The sequence below is a fragment of the Amborella trichopoda genome, chromosome 9, assembly GCF_054954075.1.
Source record: "Amborella trichopoda isolate Santa Cruz 75 chromosome 9, AtrichopodaSantaCruz75HAP2 v2.0, whole genome shotgun sequence".
In the NCBI taxonomy this organism is placed as follows: Eukaryota; Viridiplantae; Streptophyta; class Magnoliopsida; order Amborellales; family Amborellaceae; genus Amborella; species Amborella trichopoda.
This window is the reverse complement of record NC_142344.1, coordinates 6,479,737-6,496,420: the sequence shown is the minus strand read 5'-3', so window position 1 is coordinate 6,496,420 and position 16,684 is coordinate 6,479,737. Positions and strand designations below refer to the sequence as shown.

Here is a 16,684-nt window from a genome sequence, read left to right as displayed (position 1 = left end):
AAAAAAAAAAAAAAAAAAGAAAAGGAAGAAAGAAAGAAAAAGTAGAAAAAGATGCCGATGTTATTGATTGTCACATTGATGGAGACTTGTTTGAAGTAAGCATGGTGATTGGAGCTTCCACTTGTTAATTTCTCTCTGTCCACTCATCAGTCATTCATGAGATTATGAAGTTTGGCCCCAAGTGGACGAAACTACTGACATTTCAAACCACAAGTCTTGAATTCCACCGCTGATGTGAAGAAAATTTGTAAAAAACAAGGAAAACTTTCAGCGAAGCTGCATTTCAAAACCCAATAAAAAATTCTGTGTTGATGTAGGAAAAAACTATACTTGATCATCATCTTGACATGGACAACTATGGATATGAAAAAAATATGTTATCAAATTGTAAAAATAGTGAATTTGTTGTAGCACAATATCTGGATTGTTTATTTTCAAGTATTCTGCACGGTTTTTAGAGATTCAAATTTCATATAAAGGGAAAAATATATTAAAAAATAGTCTAGGCCTAGGTCTAAAGCCATACCTCAAAATCTCAACCAAAATTGCAATATTAACAGCTGATAGCTTGGAAAATGATCATCTTGACCTCGAGAATCACATATGTGAAAAAGAATAAAAGGTTTTCAAATCATAATAACAACATATCTTGTAACACATTATCTATACATATCTGGACATTCATTTTCAAGTATCTACCGATCTGCATGCAAGGTCGAGGTCATTTTTAGAGATTCAAATTTTATATTCAATGGTATATTTTTTAACCTTCAAAGAACCAACATTGTAAGTGCATGTTCTAGGATGGTTTTGAGGTGCTACTTTATTTTCTATCATAATGTTTAAGAAACCGCATCCAATGGATTTTTAAGCCATTTCAGGAGCATATAAAATAGGTAGGACTAATTGTGAAACATTTTGGGAAACAAGAAATACCGAGGAATCAGCACTGGCACTATCTCGATTTCCACGCTTATAATTTGAAATTTTTGGAGCATTGCCATGACTAGGAAACTCGAACCTATTGCTGTAGTCATGGTCAATATGGAGTCAAAAATAATTTTTTTTTATGGAATTACGATGAAAAGGAGAGAAAGAGAAAGAGAGAGAGAGAGCTGGTTATATTCGGATCTTTAAAAATTAGGATAATTTTTTTGGGAAAAGTATACAAAGACACCAGTTACTTTTGTACAAAGAGGTCCCACTCACTCTTGTCCATCATAGAAGCCACATCTCTAGGCTGTAACCTTGAGAAAAAGGAAGCCGTGAGAGCTAATTTCTATGATGGACTCGTGTTTCAAAAATAAAAAGGTCTCATTCTCCTTAATATATAGTAGATAAGACAATCATTTTTAGCTATCAAATATGAAATCAAGTGGCTAGATACATATAACAAAAAAAAAAAACATGTTAGAATTTTAAGCACCATCAAGAATAACTCGATTTTAAGTTTAGCGGCCAAAGCTGATTGTGACCTTTTTGTATTTAAATAAATGGTTTTATCTTACAGATTTCACAAAAGACCGGTCACTTGTACTCCAAAAGAAGAGAGATATGCCGCATACAATCTCTAGCATATATCATTTTGCATTGTATAAGATAGAAGTGTACTGGATAAAAATATATATTGAAATAATGATGTTACAAAATTATCAAGGTGATCAAATTAACCTCTCTTTTTTTTTTTTTTTTGGCTAGTTTAGTGGTAGGAATTGAACTTGATAAAAAAAAACTCAACCAATTTATCAACTAACAGGTTAAAAAGATCGTTTCACTGGAGTGCTCTTCAACTATTTTGTTGGAAATATTTAAAGAACACGTATTGCATAATAGCAGAACATTATACACTTGCTGCATTAGGTAAAAAGGCTACTCAAGTTGATTTTCTGGATCTAAAATTTTGGGATCTGGTACATCCTGATTTCAGATGGTCTCCATTCAACCTTAGGACAAGTTTTTTAAAGCACATATATTGTACATATGATTTTTTTAGTCTCTTTTTAGGTTGGCCATTGGATTGAAGAGGTTTGAGGGCCTAAAAATACTCTTAGATGGGGTTTCTCTCGGCCTAATAAATATATCATCTATGCTTTCATGGGGGCATATAATATAAACTTTTGGCATATCCAATGGTCCTGGTATCCTAAAAAAGTTGCATAAGCGGTTCAAATTCAATGATGTAAATACTTTTGTTTGTTATAGGCTCCGAACCTATAACATACTTTTCAATTAAGAAATGCCTTGTCTAGGTATTAATTGGCCCAAACAAAACCATTATTTAAAAAAACAGCTAATGAGAACGAAACCAACCGGTTCTGATTGGGAACCGGTGGGGCTAGACCAATTCCACTGGAAAATTAAATCTATTTTTATTTTTAAATATTAATTCAAATTTTTTGTTTTTTAATTTTTTTTAAACAAAATTTATTGGCTAGTTCACTAGACTGGATCGCTGATCTGGCTATTGATCTATAATGGCTTTCTAGATAGACAATATAGGTGACCGATCCATATTTTTAAACCTTGATGAAAATACCTCAACTTCTTTCGAGTTTCAACTATGAATCATGTATATTTTCATCAAAAAAATGTATTTTAGGATGGAATCAAGAATTAACACAGCAGTTTGGGTAATTTGGCCGCACTTGTTGTCATCGAATTACTTATCATAATATCCCTTAAATTATTGAGGATTTCGAATTACTTATCATAATATCCCTTAAATTATTGAGGATTTCAAACCCTACATGCGCATTCTAATCATTTTTTCAAAGGGAAAATTGTAGGTAACCCCCTCCACATTGTACTATCTAAACATGCTCTCTCCTAATACTTTTCAAAATTACATTATTAATCACAATATTGTTTATTCTTGAACTCACTCTTAAGTTAATAATAATAATTTTATTGGACCAAAAATACCCTTTATTTTAACACACATTTCTCCCCCAAAATGTGATACCCGACATTCGTCAGGTTGGCTTATAATCTTCAAAAAGTGTTGTCCGACCCAAAATATGTTGAATTAGCTTATGACAAAATGTGATGGTCCGACACATTTTATGTGTCCTACTAGCTTTAGATATTAAAATTCTGCAGGTCCAAATATTGAAATTATGCTTGTCCGGGACCAGCTTCTATATTCAAGTTGTGTCGGTCCCACAAATTTTGTCCCGGGCCATTTACATAAGAGAAAGTGGAAGCATGATTTAAAAAAAAAAAAATATTAGTTAAAATGGGGGAATTTTAGTTTTAAAAACAAATCAACTTTTTTTACTTAAAAGTGTTAGATGCAAAAATAAGAGTATTGAAATTAATTTTGGATACCAAAAATATTTAGGGATTATGCCTACAAAGTACAATACAAGAAAGTATAAAAAATATTCCTTTTATTTTTTAAATTCAAAGAAAACAGAGAATTTTAGTCTTTTATAGAGAGAGAGAAGACAGAGGAATTGAGTCTTAGAGAGAGAGAGAGAGAGAGAAAGAGAGAGAGAGAGAAAACAGATTTTGAATCCTGAAATGTTTTTGCCGAACTCTGTAGCATGAGACAGTGTAGTGTTTTGGGGCAAGACCTCCCCTATTTTATTTATTTATTTATGAGTTTATAAATTTAAGCTGTATTTATGGATAATTCCACTCCTCTCGCTGTCATCCCTTTGAAACATTCCACTCTCTTTACTCTCGTTATCGTCCCTTTGAAACACTCCAACTCCACTCGCTTTTCCTTGGTTTACACTGCACACTACTGGAAAGAAAGATAGAGATGCTCATTTCAAACCGGTAGGAGAAAAAAATAGGCCATTGACGATGACTCTGACGAACTAAATATATCTTTTGCTTATCAATATGGGAAATAAAAACAAATTATTTTTTATCAAATAGTTGGAGAGAAATATGATATTACAAAAATAAAAGAGACTCTCAATACCAAACCATGGTATTGTTATTACACAGAAAAAAGTCGCATCAAATTTATACAGGCATATTAAAAACTAAGGTCATTTCAATGCTGGAGCAACCTCTAATTGAGGAAAAGAATTAGTTAGCGCTTCACGATTTGCAACGATACGTCCTAGGCTCATTTCCTACCAAGGTTAGGGGCCCTCTCCCCACTGACTCACTTTTGAAAAGAAAAAACAAAAAACAAAAAACAAGACCTCTAATTGATCATCGAAATCGAAATGTATGGGCATGAAAGAATAAAAATTCAAACTCTAAAATCAGTACATCTTATAACAAATTATTTAGACAGTGTGCACTACATCTTATAGCACATTATTTAGACCATGCCCACTATCTCTAGAGCTTTAAATTATATAATTATAGATAAAAATTGTTTTGTTTTTCAAGCCATAGTAAGAGTTTCTAATGCCGGAACTGCCTCGTTGCCATACTTCAAAGGTGCAGCTTACTTTGATTACTTATAATTGACACCATAAATAACCTGTATTTAGTATTTTCTAAAAAAAATCAATTATTTGCGCACTCTGTATTATAAAATTATTTAAAAAATAAGATTCTAAATAGTAAACTTCGAAGTCCAAAAGGAAACTACAGCAAACAAATATAAAGAGACGAGCACAAGCCCAAATGACTTCCAAATAAAATACCAAAAAAGACTCATCTTGCCTTCCTTGAACCCAAGTCCCCGTAAAGAAACTAATAATTCGAAAAAGACGAAAATACCCTCATACGGTAGCCCGTTCCTTAAATACCACGGCGGCAAATATGGGGGCTGCGTACGAATTTGATTCGAAGTCCAGGGGTAATATGGCCATTTTCAGAATAAGGAATTAGAAAAGCAACGAATAAGAAAAAACTATCGGGGTCTTTTTCATTGGCATTTCTAAAAAGGTAAGGGTAAAATTGTGGAATGAGCGATGGCGTAGACTTTTCCCGGCACTTGACCAAGCCAGTTAACGCCGCCCTCACGAAAGGCCGCCACCAAAACTTGCCCGGAAATCTGACCAAACTTTATAACCCCCAAACTACCCCTCAGTCCCGATCGTAAAGCATCATGCTAACGAATAAAGTTATAAAACCATTTTCCCCCTTCTTAAATCATACTCTGAAACTCAATAAATGGCCGGAATTATGTCGCGGAAAATCAAAACCCCGCTTTTTATGGTCCTTTTTGCTTCAACTTTAGCTTTTATCCTCTATATTCCTTTACTCAAGTCTTCTTTTCTCGGCCAAAACGAACCGGGAAATTTAATCGTAATCCGTGGCACGGGGGAGCAAAGCTTAGTCTTCGAGTTTCAAGGACAGGAAGAACTTGGACGGAAAGCGCCTGAGACCGCCCTTCTCTTGCCAGAATGGGAGGTCTTGGTCCTCTTCACGCTGGAGACTTCGACGGAAAACAACTTACCCCGCGATTCCGGTCTCAGTTGCATGTTTCAGGACGGGCTCTGGACTCCTGCAAGACCAGCCGGGAAACTTTTTCCCGGCTATCGTATTGCTGTCCGTTGCAGTGTTCCAGCAAAACTCCGGCGTATCAGGCCCTTTAAGCAGCCCAAACTCGTGTTATCTGGTGAGTTTCCCGACGATTTATCCGGTCAAGACTCGCCGGAATTGGCAAGATGGAACTTCGTAGTCTATGACACCTTAACTACTAAAGAGGACGTGATGTTGTTTGCGAAAGGGATTAACAGTCGACAAGGCGTCAATTTTCCTGCTAGAGAGCTCGCCTGTGTATTTTCTGGTGGTGTACGAACTAGGGTTTTGAGTTCCTCACAAGAGGTTTTCCGGTGCCAAAAACCTCGCCGTGATATTTCGCCACAAATATCCGGTGAGATTGTAACCCTAGATATAGGTGGCCGCATCATACCTTCGGTGGCCATTTACCAGCCTCTTTCCCCGCAAACCAGTTTGCCGACCAAACAATTCACCGGCAAACCGCTTTTGTGTGCGTGCACAATGGTTTTTAATGCCGGGAAGTTTTTGAAGGAGTGGGTTATGTATCATTCGTTTATAGGAGTTGAGCACTTCTATTTCTATGATAACCTGAGCGATGATAACACACACAACGTTTTAATGGAGCTTGAAAACCAGGGTTACGGAATAACCAGAAGGGTTTGGCCATGGCCAAAAACCCAAGAGGCTGGTTTCTCACACTGTGCTCAATCCACCATGGACTCTTGTGAGTGGATGTTGTTCACTGATGTCGATGAATTTGTGTTCTCGCCAAAGTGGGGGAACCTTCAAGACCCTAGAAACGCTCTCCAGCCATTGCTGAAACAAACCCAAGATAATTCATCAAGAATTGGGCAAATCTCCATTAATTGCTTAGATTTTGGGCCATCGAACCAGACCACCCATCCGTTGAAGGGCTTGATGCAAGGCTACGATTGCAGGGGAAGGAGGATCCAAAGACACAAATCCGTAGTTCAATTAAAGGCCATTGCTCCTTCTTTGTTCACTAAAGTACACCATTTCGAGCTCAAACCTGGGTTCAAGAGCAAAAAGCTTGGACTTTCAGAATTTGTAGTCAACCATTACAAATACCAAGCTTGGAGTGAGTTTAAAACCAAGTTTAGAAGAAGGGTTTCTACCTATGTAGTAGATTGGACAACAAATAAGAACTTGCGGTCGAAAGATCGAACACCTGGTCTTGATAATTCAGCCATAGAACCAGAAGGGTGGGCTCAAAGCTTTTGTGAAGTAAGGGACAGGAGGCTTCAAAGTTTGAGTAAGAGATGGTTTGGTGAAGAGAGCAAAACTGGGTATAGCATGGCATGGGAAGAATAATAATGATAGGGAAAACATGGGTTTTCTTGCTTCCTTTTTTGTGTTGTTTCTGGTTTTTCTGGAGTTGTATATGGTTATTCATAAGCATCATGTACAGAGAAAAAACCCTGGTGTTTTTGTGTAGCATTCACTGGGTTTTTTCTTTTGATTTGCGATTCTTTTGGATTCAGAGCATCAATAATGTGAGATTTTTAACTCACTTTCTTGATATTTTTCTTTTTCTTTTTATATAATAGCTTAGAAATTGGAAGGAATTTAGTGCATGGATGACTTTCCAGCCTATGTCTCTTAAGTACAAATTTATATAATAAAAAGAAAAGCATTCTTCGAACAATTTGCAGTGTATTCTTTTTTCCTTTTTCTTTTGTGCCTTTGCTACCTAAATATCAAGTGTACTTGGCCAAAAATAGTGTTTGAGAGAGAAGTTTTTGTTGTCAAATCCGGTGTTGCGATATTTGCTTTAGATATTTTATGTACAACTTACATGCTAAAGAGAAATATACAACTTACATACCAAATTGAACTCGGAGGGTCTATTTCTTTTCCTTTTTTCCCCCTTACTACCTACAATTGCTAGTGTACTTCTTGGTTAAAAGTACTATAAGACGAGAGACTCTGTTGGGTTGGCTATGGGGCTTGTCGAGATTTATATCCTCAGGGAAGTTGCTACTTTGTTGGAGAGAGCCTTGGCCTTGTGCCTCCTCTTAAACACATCCTGCCTGAATCTCTTCGTCTCACTCTGAATCTCCGAAGCTGGCCTCCTCTCAATGGTCTCCCTCTCTCTTTCCAACAGCTTTCTCCTCTTTGTTGCAGCTTTGGCTGCTGCCTCATTCTCTCGCTCCTGTCGCTTCACCTCGTCCTGTCCATGCATGAGTTCTAATTTGAGATAGAGAAAAAGGGGGGGGAGGGGGGGAGGTGATTTACACTAATCACCAGTCTGTCCCTGTGGTTAGTATTGCCAATGACTAATCATACTTTCAAGAATTTTCTGACACTGCTGAGTTCTTAGGAAATGAAAACCAGCTTAAAAGCAAAATTAGTTAAAGAGTTCTCAGGACCACAAGACTGGTTTGGGAACAAAGTTGTATGAGTGCATGAGCTTTTTGGACGTAGTTATGAAAATCATAAATTACAACTGATTTTTGCAAAATGCCAGTCACAGGTTCAGCATTTGAGATGGACCTCAAAAGTACCGAAATTACTCCTCGAAATGTATTTATGATACCAATATTATTTCTAGGTGAATCATATTTGAATCCCCAACATACGGACAGAAAACTTTCCAAACCACACAGAGAGATAGAGCGAGAGAGGATATATCAATTTTCCTTCATGTTTTTGTTTATTTGGGTAAGACAAGAAACAAATTTCAACAGACAATGAGTAGGAAAACAGGGAAAATACCTGGAGATCATGTATGAGACTGTCAAGTGATTTGATCTTACGATGAGGCCATCGAGGTATCCCAAATTCTCTGCATTTCCTCTTGAGAACGGTGAGGCCCACCTTCAAGTTCCTCGACGCTTCAGCCATGGGGACATTGAAGTGCTTGGAAAGATCAGAAAGAGCGATGCTTGCAACATGCTTGGTTGGGGCTCTATTTTTCCAAACCTTATTTCTGACTATAACAAGCATAACCAAAATTAGAAAAGAGAAACCGAGATAGCTTGTCCAAGCAACATATTCAAGACATTGAGATTTTCTTTAAACCTGTAAAACAGGTTGTTGGAGTTTTTGCATGACAACCAAAATGAATTGGATTTCACTATTAAGGGAAACCTAATCAGAATTTCAAACTTCCTAATATTTCGAACAGCCCAAGGTTGGGAGAAAATTTGAAAATCCCATCAAGTTGCAGCAATATTGGCTTCATCCTTAGCCCCAGGGCAATGAAATGACAAGAATACCAAGCAACATGATGCAAAATACCTCTAGGGAACAAGAATTTACTAAAATATATTTGACTACCACGAGTCACAGTAAACAATCCCAACTGCCATTCAGAGCTAAGGTGAACCAAAAAACATATACAGGACAACACGATCAAAACTGGTCCAGATGATTACCATGGTCATTCAGTGTGATTTTAAGGGAAACAAAGTTACTCTGCACAATTTCTTTTCTTCCTTTTTTTCACCATGATGAATGACTAAAATATTATTTTTTAAGTAGATTATTTTGCATCTTTTTTTACTTTAGAAATTGACTCTAAACTACGCTTAGGAGGGAAACAACAGTGAAACAGAAAAAGGCGCAAAAAAGATCACAGATGAAGCATAGCTAGGAAAAAAGATGCAAACCTGGTATTGAGTTCCCAATATGCTGAATCTTAGACAGACCTTCGGCAAATGAAGAAGGTGATGGAACTGTGTGAACAACAGGCGCAATTTGTGATTTATCAAAAAAATTAAATTCATAAACTCTAGTTGATTCCTGACGGTCAAATGTATTGACTTCTTCATCTTCAATTGCACATCTGAACTCAGAAACCTTTTGAAGATCGTTGGCTAATGTTGGTATTGATTTTAATTTAGGATTCCTGCAAGAACAGCAGATGTTAATGATTATAAAATAAGCAACAGGGAGAACAGGAAAAGTACCCAGGAACTGTTTTCAGAACACTGGGCAGTAAGGTAAAACACAATAGAACTAAATTTCAAAACTTACACAAATGTAAAAAAAAATTCTCAATTATCCCCAAGCTCTTAAGATATCCACAATTTACACAAGTATCCATGTAGTCTGCTTTTGCATACAAATCCTAAGCATAATCATTTATATTGGAAAATACATGCTGTTTTCTGATTACATAGCCGTCATGGAACAAAGCTAAAGCATTCACCATTTTAATTCAAAACAGTTTTATTTCCCACATCTGCATGAGGAAATAAAAAGAAAAAGGGGAACTGAATATGCTCACTATAACAAGATTTACTGCCACATTTGTTATGTCAATTTTCTGTACTTCTGTGTTTTACTTTGGGTGAATAAGTCACAAGATTTACGTGCCAAGAGAAAACCTTCTAGGGATCTAGCATCTGCATAGGGAGCAATTGTGAACTAGTTTCATAAACAACGTCTTAGAAGAATACCATTTTCTTTGAATTATATCATGTTTCTTGATATAGGTCCCTTGCGTCAACAAACAATAATGGAAAATCTTCAAAGGTTCACATTTAATAGCTCAAATTCCATTTTTTGTACAATAATAGTTCTCCCCTTCCACCAAAAACGAAAAACAACTAATTCTTCCTCAAGATATTAAGCCCATTGGCATGAGTCTAAAGTGCTAGGTTTTGATGAGAAGATTGGAAAACCTACAAGATTTACCTTCATGAGCCATTGATTGTCTGAACAAATCAGAAAGTATTACTCTTGATGAAATGGCATAAGCATTGTCCAACACAGAAGAACATCAATCGGACATGCAAAGTAAGGTGTCCATCAAGCCTTCCATCCTTTGATTAATGAGAATAAATGCCTATACTTTAAACTTCATATCAAATAATTTAAGATGCCACTGTTTAGTGTTGACATTTACAATGCTTACATAAGATGTATAGTTTAGAGGGAAAATACAAAAGACAGGCTAATATTCTACATGTTTGATGAATAATACATTGTTCACAGACTGGTTAGGGCTACGAATTTATGCAGAGCTTTTTCTCGCAAGCCTTGCAGGACCATTGTACTGTTAAGGCAGATAATCTGACTAACTTTAAGGTTTCTGAGACTGCCTTTCATTAGTAAAGGGATGACAGTCATAAATGGCAAGTGTACAAACAAGAATGTTGACAAATTCAGGAACTAGAAAAGAATTAGAAAGCCATAAAACCAGGAAAGCAAAAGTGAGTTGATGATATGCCCATCTCTATTGAAGTATATGCAGCTTGTTTAGCCACAAATGTGGTTCTTTGGGTTCTATTACAGCAACTAGGAGATCAGACCAATTGGCTTGAAAATAAATTTGTAACTCCAGTGTAAATGCAGAGATAAAAGGATTCAATTAAAGAAAATTCTCATTCTTCCCCATGTGCTAACAACTTCCAACCTAGCAGCAGGCTAATGAATTAATAAACCTCCTTGAAAAGGTCCCTTCAAATAAATAGCACCAAATGCAGGAATATATTATTTTCGACCAATAGATTGACAGCCTTAGAGCTTTCACTTTCAATGGATGGACATACATAATCATCTAGAAAGAGGAATAAATTTCAAAACAGATGAAAACTTCTTCAGGAATTTGTGGCACAAAATTCATAACGTGTAAACAGATAATTTTGATCCTATCAATCCAAGAAAGAAAATAAGTTAACAACTGAACATAAAACCATCTAAACAGTTATAGCGCATTAATGGAACATTACAAATCCAGTAAATTAACTAAGTTCAAATTGCAGTAAACATTTCATCCCTAAATGAAACAGTAAATACTTAGCAGAACAAATAATCTAAATGAGGACTCTGGCAAGCAATGCGTCGGCCAAAAATAAAACACCAAAACAGACGCGATGCATTTAAAAAAGTCATAGACCACCATACCATTACAGATTTCCTTTTCGCAAGCTGATTAAAAAAATCACTCAAAGCAACAACCCAAAAGCCAAAACCGTTTTGAAGACAAAACAGAACCACTTAGTAATCAAGAGAAGAAAATAAATCATAAAATCCAAAAAAGAGAAAACAAAGCGCTACCATTCTTGAGGGGATTGATTTTGAGAATTCCCCAAGCAAAGCAACCAGATTACATAAATGACAAGAAAAAGTAAGAAAGTAGAACACCACATAACAGGAAAATGTTATTATGATAGAAAAAAATAGCAACCAAACACATGCATACACACAGTCAATACAGAAAAACAAATACCTACGTGAGCAGGTACATTCAATATAATTATAACTAAGAGCTCATTACCTATCAAATGAGAAGATATTCTAGTATTCTAAATAATCCATTTCTTAACAGCACCTCTTTGATCCCCACTTCGACAGCATTACTTACCATCCACAGTGACATTTCATAAAGCCCACCAATTTTAGAAAAAAAAAAAAACTACAATTAAAAAACTAAAAACAAAGATAATGAATAGGAAAAAAAGGACAAGGGGCCCAAATGAAACAATTTTCTCTACCTCTTACTCCGTTTGTTAAATGCCAAAGTCCTCATGAATCCACAACTTTTACATTACAAATTATTGCAAACTGAAGCAATATTTCCCAACTAAAATCAGAAAAAAGGAAAAAGAAGATGAGAAAGGAAATGTTGGGAAAGAAGAAGAGATAAAGAATCAACACCGTTTGAGATATTCCTCTGGTGAAGTTCACTCAATAGCTTAAATGGAGAGAGAGAGAGAGAGAGAGAGAGAGAGAGAGAGAGGGCAAGAAAAGGAATAACCCCATCTGGTGAAGTTCACTCAATAGCTTAAATAGAGAGAGAGAGAGTCAATACCTGGAAATGGTGAGGAGGGCGGGGAGTGGAGAAGAAACAGGTGGGTGATGAGAATTGAAGAGGAGGATACAAAGCCATAAGCCAACCTGTTGCCCTTCTCTAATGGCTTCAACAATGGCCCCAACATTGTTAAAGATATGAATATTAAAGCCAGAGGAGCCATGAACAAGGTTGGGAATAGGGGTCATTTGCTTGTATGAATTGGGGCAAAACATGAACTCCCTCTCCACTGTAATTTCCTTCCCGTTCTCGCACAGGTAGACATGAACGCTCTTCACAAGCTCTGAAATCATCACCCGAAATCACCATTACCACAAAGCAAGAAACAGAAGGACAAATTGGTCAAGAAATCAAAGTAACGAGCCTCTCTCTCTCCTTCCCCCCCCCCCCCCCCCCTCCCCCCCAAAAAAAAAAAAAACAAAAACCCGTGGAAACAGGGCCCTCTCTCATCACAGAACAAACCAATGAAAATGAAGCTCTCTCTCTGAAAACCACGATAACACAAGCTCTTCCTCTCTCTCATCACAGTACAAATCAATGAGAATGAATCAACGCTCAAACAAAAAAAAAAAAAAAGTAATAAATCAACCAGAATGAAGCCCTTTTTCCCTCTCCTCCTTCTCTCACTTCCTATAAAACATAAACAAAGCTCTCTATCATAAAAAACAGATCATTAACAATGAATCTCTCTCTCCAGGATCGCGAAAAAAATTCACGACGATGGAGAGTTCCTCTAGATCATCACAAGAAAGAATCCAAATGAAAATGAAGCTCTCTCCCTAATGAATCCAAATGAAAAAGAACCTCTCTCTCTCTCACCTTCGTTGAGGACATTCCTGAAGACTGCAAGAGCACGGAGAGGAAGGGTGGCAAATGAGTCCATGTGAAAAACATGATCATCATTGATCGATTATCCTCTCTCCCTCTCTACCTACTCCATCAAATAACAACAGCGCCTGAATGTGACTAAAAGCCTAACTACATTTTGTTCTCTCTCTCAATATCTCTGCATGGATCAGTCTTTTCCAAATGAAAAACCAAGAGCTACATTTTTTTTTTAACCAAAATAACACAGTGATATTATCGTAAAGTCCATGTCTTAGAGCATCGTACTCATTACCGTAATACACCACTTCCGTCAAAGCTATTTTGATAAAAAAAATGTCAAATTTTTTTTTTTTTAAAAAATAAAAATAAAAATATATATATATATATATATATATATACGAGATTAATGAAAGTTGATAATTGTTTTTAATTTAACAAAAATTAAAATATATTTTTAATAATTTTTCTATTAACTACTAAACAACTGCTACATCTATACACCTTACCAAAAATAAATAAAAAGTTGTTATAAAAGCAACTAACCCTTTTTAATGACTTGTATTGCCAAACTGCTCTTATTCTTAGGAACACAAGTTATAACACAAGCTATGAGACAAAAGAAGCAAGAAGGGTATTCTGGTTATTTCAAACAAAATAGCTCTTCAAAATACAAATTCAAGAAAAAATAAAATAAAAAAACTAAGTGCATATTTTAAAGTTTAAATTAAAGAGAAATAGTAGATAAATGAAAAATGAAGGGCTTTTGTCCTGTTGCCTGTTATTTGGTACCCATTCACGACATGCATGTGACACCACCCCCTTTGGATTTTTCTACGGGTTAATAATTTATAGGAAAATCAATTCCGAGATAATTCTGATATTAATTATGATTATTTATTGCAACTAAAGGAGAAGTGGCAACCATGCATGGCACTTAGATGAGACCCATACTAATATTAATCCGTCATAACCAACATAACTCTAATCTTGGGATGACGTCTTTTATCCAGCGTCTTTTAGATTTTTTTTTTTTTTTAACCTTCAATACTCTCTCTCCTGTGGCCCCGAGTGGCTCTCAAAAACTAGGCCCATTTTTTCCTGTGGCCCGAGGTATAGTTGGGCTAGACCCGGGTCATAACAAGACCGGCCAGGTCCAGCGGCCCTTCCCTTTCTTATTATTTTTTTTCTTGATTCTGTTTGGCTCCGCCCAGCTCTATCTTTGACCTGGTTAGGGCCTAGCATAGGCCCGTTGCCTTCCCTTTCTTCTTATTTTTCTTGATTCTGTTAGGCTAAGCCTAGCTCTATCTTTGACCCGGTTGGGGCATGGCTGGGCTGGAGCCGATCTTTTACCGAGCCAAGGCCATGGGTGCCCCAGCCTAAGCATGTTGCCAGTCGTTCATTGCACACTCTTCTCTTTTTTTTTTTCTTTTTTTTTTTTTTGGGTTAAAGTTTTTCAATGTCAAATCCATTGGTTTAAAAAATGAATCGGGGCGCTGGATCGGGCACTCCAAAAACCCACTCGGATCGAAAATTGGCTGAATCGGTATAATTAAGCCTTAAAAAAGTTCAAAAAAATTATTAAAATTCATTATAAATGTTGATTTTTAGGAATCCAAATAAGAATTGGGGAACTACACTATAAACTTTCATTTTTTCCATCAATATACTAATATTGAGATGTTCTTCCCCTGTATGAACTTATGTTTATCACTAAATTTACATGACACAAGAAAAATCATAGAATTATCACGAATGAAGTATATAATCATACATGGACTACAATAAAGAACAGATTAAATCGATGAAAAAATGGCCACCAAAATCTCGAATTGGCGAAAAACCCTGATTCGTTAAAAATTATTACAATTTAACTAATTATAATATTATATAATGAAATTGAAATTGATGGTTTACACTTTATAGTTGTTTTATTATACAAATAATAACAAATCCAAAACATCTTAAAATATCATCTAATTTAAAATGTATTACTGACACTTGTAAGAAAAAATAGTACAATACATAATTTATAATGCAAATAAATTAAAATAAATAAACTAAAAGATTTGGTTATCAATGTAGAAATAAATTCGGAAGTGGTATAAATTAGTGTTATTTTTCTCTCTTAAAATATCATCTAAACTAATATTTTTTAATATTCAATATACTAGAATTAATATTATTTTTTGTTTTCTTAATATCCATTGAGCTAGTACTAAATTTTAATCTAAATTAACTACTTAATTAATTATTAATCATATAATGAAATAATCCCATGAGATAATATCTTAATAGAGTTTTGATGTTTTATTTGGGTAGGTAAATTTAGATTTTTGTAGGTAGAAGATAGGGGTGGTGAGCACCCAATTATTATTTTTAATATATATATTTTATCATATAATTTAATTACCACCACCGGATCTACTCACCGTTTTTTAAATTCTTGATTATAATATTAATTATAATATATTATTACAATATTACATCAAAATAATTTACAAATAATAGAAAAAAAATTTCATATAATTTTTAAGAAAATTAGTGTATATAAAAATAATTATATTGTCATAAATTTAACATAATTATATTTAAGTTATTAACATAAACAAACAACAATTTCATATATTTATGTTAATTGTTGTAAATTATTATATAGAATTTTATTATGTAATTAAATATTAATTATATGTACTTTATGTTTCTATATCATAATAATATATATATATATATATAATTAATTTTTTAAAAAATTAAATATTAAAAATAAATAAATATAATTAATGTTAAGAAGTATTTTAAACCATTTCATTTGATGGATGTCATTGTATAGGAGAGAGATCTATTCAAAAAATATTTAATTTATACACCATTATGAGAGCGAGAGTCGTACGTGCAGATGCGATAGTTTTGCACGCGGGGACGTGGCATCGCCAAGGAGGGGTTTAGTTTTTTAGGGTTTCGTGGTTGGCGTGCGAGTGATAGGCGAAATTTAGAGTGTTGGGGTTTCAACTCCCCATATTGAGCCGTCCAATGCGTGTGTCGCCTTTAAAATGTACGTTACCTATTTGCCCTTGTTTTTAGTTAACTATCGGAAATAGCCCCGGATGAGTTATCTTAATCCCTGCCAAATGAGAATTATCCCATATTGAAGTTTTAAAGAAAAAGTGGGTTGTATAAATGGTTTGTCTTTGGCGAGGGAGATCTTTTGCGCGAAGCAGGTGTTTGGAATGTGTTTTGTTGAGATCTTTTTTAGTGACGTGTTGTGCACTTGTATTAGGTTTAATGCCCACAACCTTTTAGCTCCCTTATCAGCTTTTTAAAAAATTTCCGAGCTAAATTTGTATCAGCTTTTTAAAAAATTTCAGAGCTAAATTTTGAAATCGTACAATTCACTACAAAGCAACTTACCCAATAATCGAGAATCGGATCGAATCGGCCGATTTCATACCAACTTAACGATTTTTAAACCACTGGTCAAATCTTATAATGTTAATATTACCATTTTCTCTTTTTTTAAAAAAAAGTTAATACCACCCTTTTCTCTCGCAGGTTCTTCCGATCACCTTCCTCTCTCCCACCCCTCTAAACTTTGATTTCATTGGTAGGCTTCTCGTTGCCCAGTATTATGGTGTCCAGTTAAATGAAATTACTAGACTC

At 35.1% G+C, this 16,684-nt stretch overlaps 2 protein-coding genes across 3 annotated transcripts; one reads left to right on the top strand and one right to left on the bottom strand.

Annotated features, from left to right (window-relative positions):
* Window positions 1-4,767: 4,767 nt before the first annotated feature.
* Window positions 4,768-7,084, top strand: LOC18445547 (glycosyltransferase family protein (DUF23)). The gene has a single exon (XM_006855684.4). The coding sequence runs from the start codon at window positions 5,086-5,088 to the stop codon at window positions 6,748-6,750; it is 1,665 nt and encodes a 554-aa protein (XP_006855746.4). The 5' UTR covers window positions 4,768-5,085; the 3' UTR covers window positions 6,751-7,084.
* A 91-nt stretch (window positions 7,085-7,175) lies between these two features.
* LOC18445546 (protein RKD5) lies at window positions 7,176-13,323 on the bottom strand. Of its 2 annotated transcripts, none has more exons than XM_006855683.4 (5): window positions 13,019-13,323; window positions 12,200-12,482; window positions 9,051-9,289; window positions 8,155-8,372; window positions 7,176-7,609 (listed from the first exon to the last, which is right to left on the bottom strand). In XM_006855683.4, exons 1-5 carry the CDS (start codon window positions 13,080-13,082, stop codon window positions 7,397-7,399), a joined length of 1,017 nt encoding a protein of 338 aa, XP_006855745.1. In that variant the 5' UTR covers window positions 13,083-13,323; the 3' UTR covers window positions 7,176-7,396. The 2 variants fall into 2 exon arrangements, with proteins under 2 accessions (XP_006855745.1, XP_088703625.1); XM_088847499.1 differs by having other exon boundaries at window positions 12,789-13,019.
* Window positions 13,324-16,684: the final 3,361 nt, after the last annotated feature.

Coding starts and splice junctions, on each gene's coding strand:
- LOC18445547 (XM_006855684.4), top strand. CDS start 5,086: ATGGCCGGAATTATGTCGCGGAAAATCAAAACCCCGCTTTTTATGGTC.
- LOC18445546 (XM_006855683.4), bottom strand. CDS start 13,082: ATGGACTCATTTGCCACCCTTCCTCTCCGTGCTCTTGCAGTCTTCAGG. Junction 12,483..13,018: donor CAGGAATGTCCTCAACGAAG/GTGAGAGAGAGA, acceptor TGATGATTTCAG/AGCTTGTGAAGAGCGTTCAT. Junction 8,373..9,050: donor TATTGGGAACTCAATACCAG/GTTTGCATCTTT, acceptor TGCTTGTTATAG/TCAGAAATAAGGTTTGGAAA.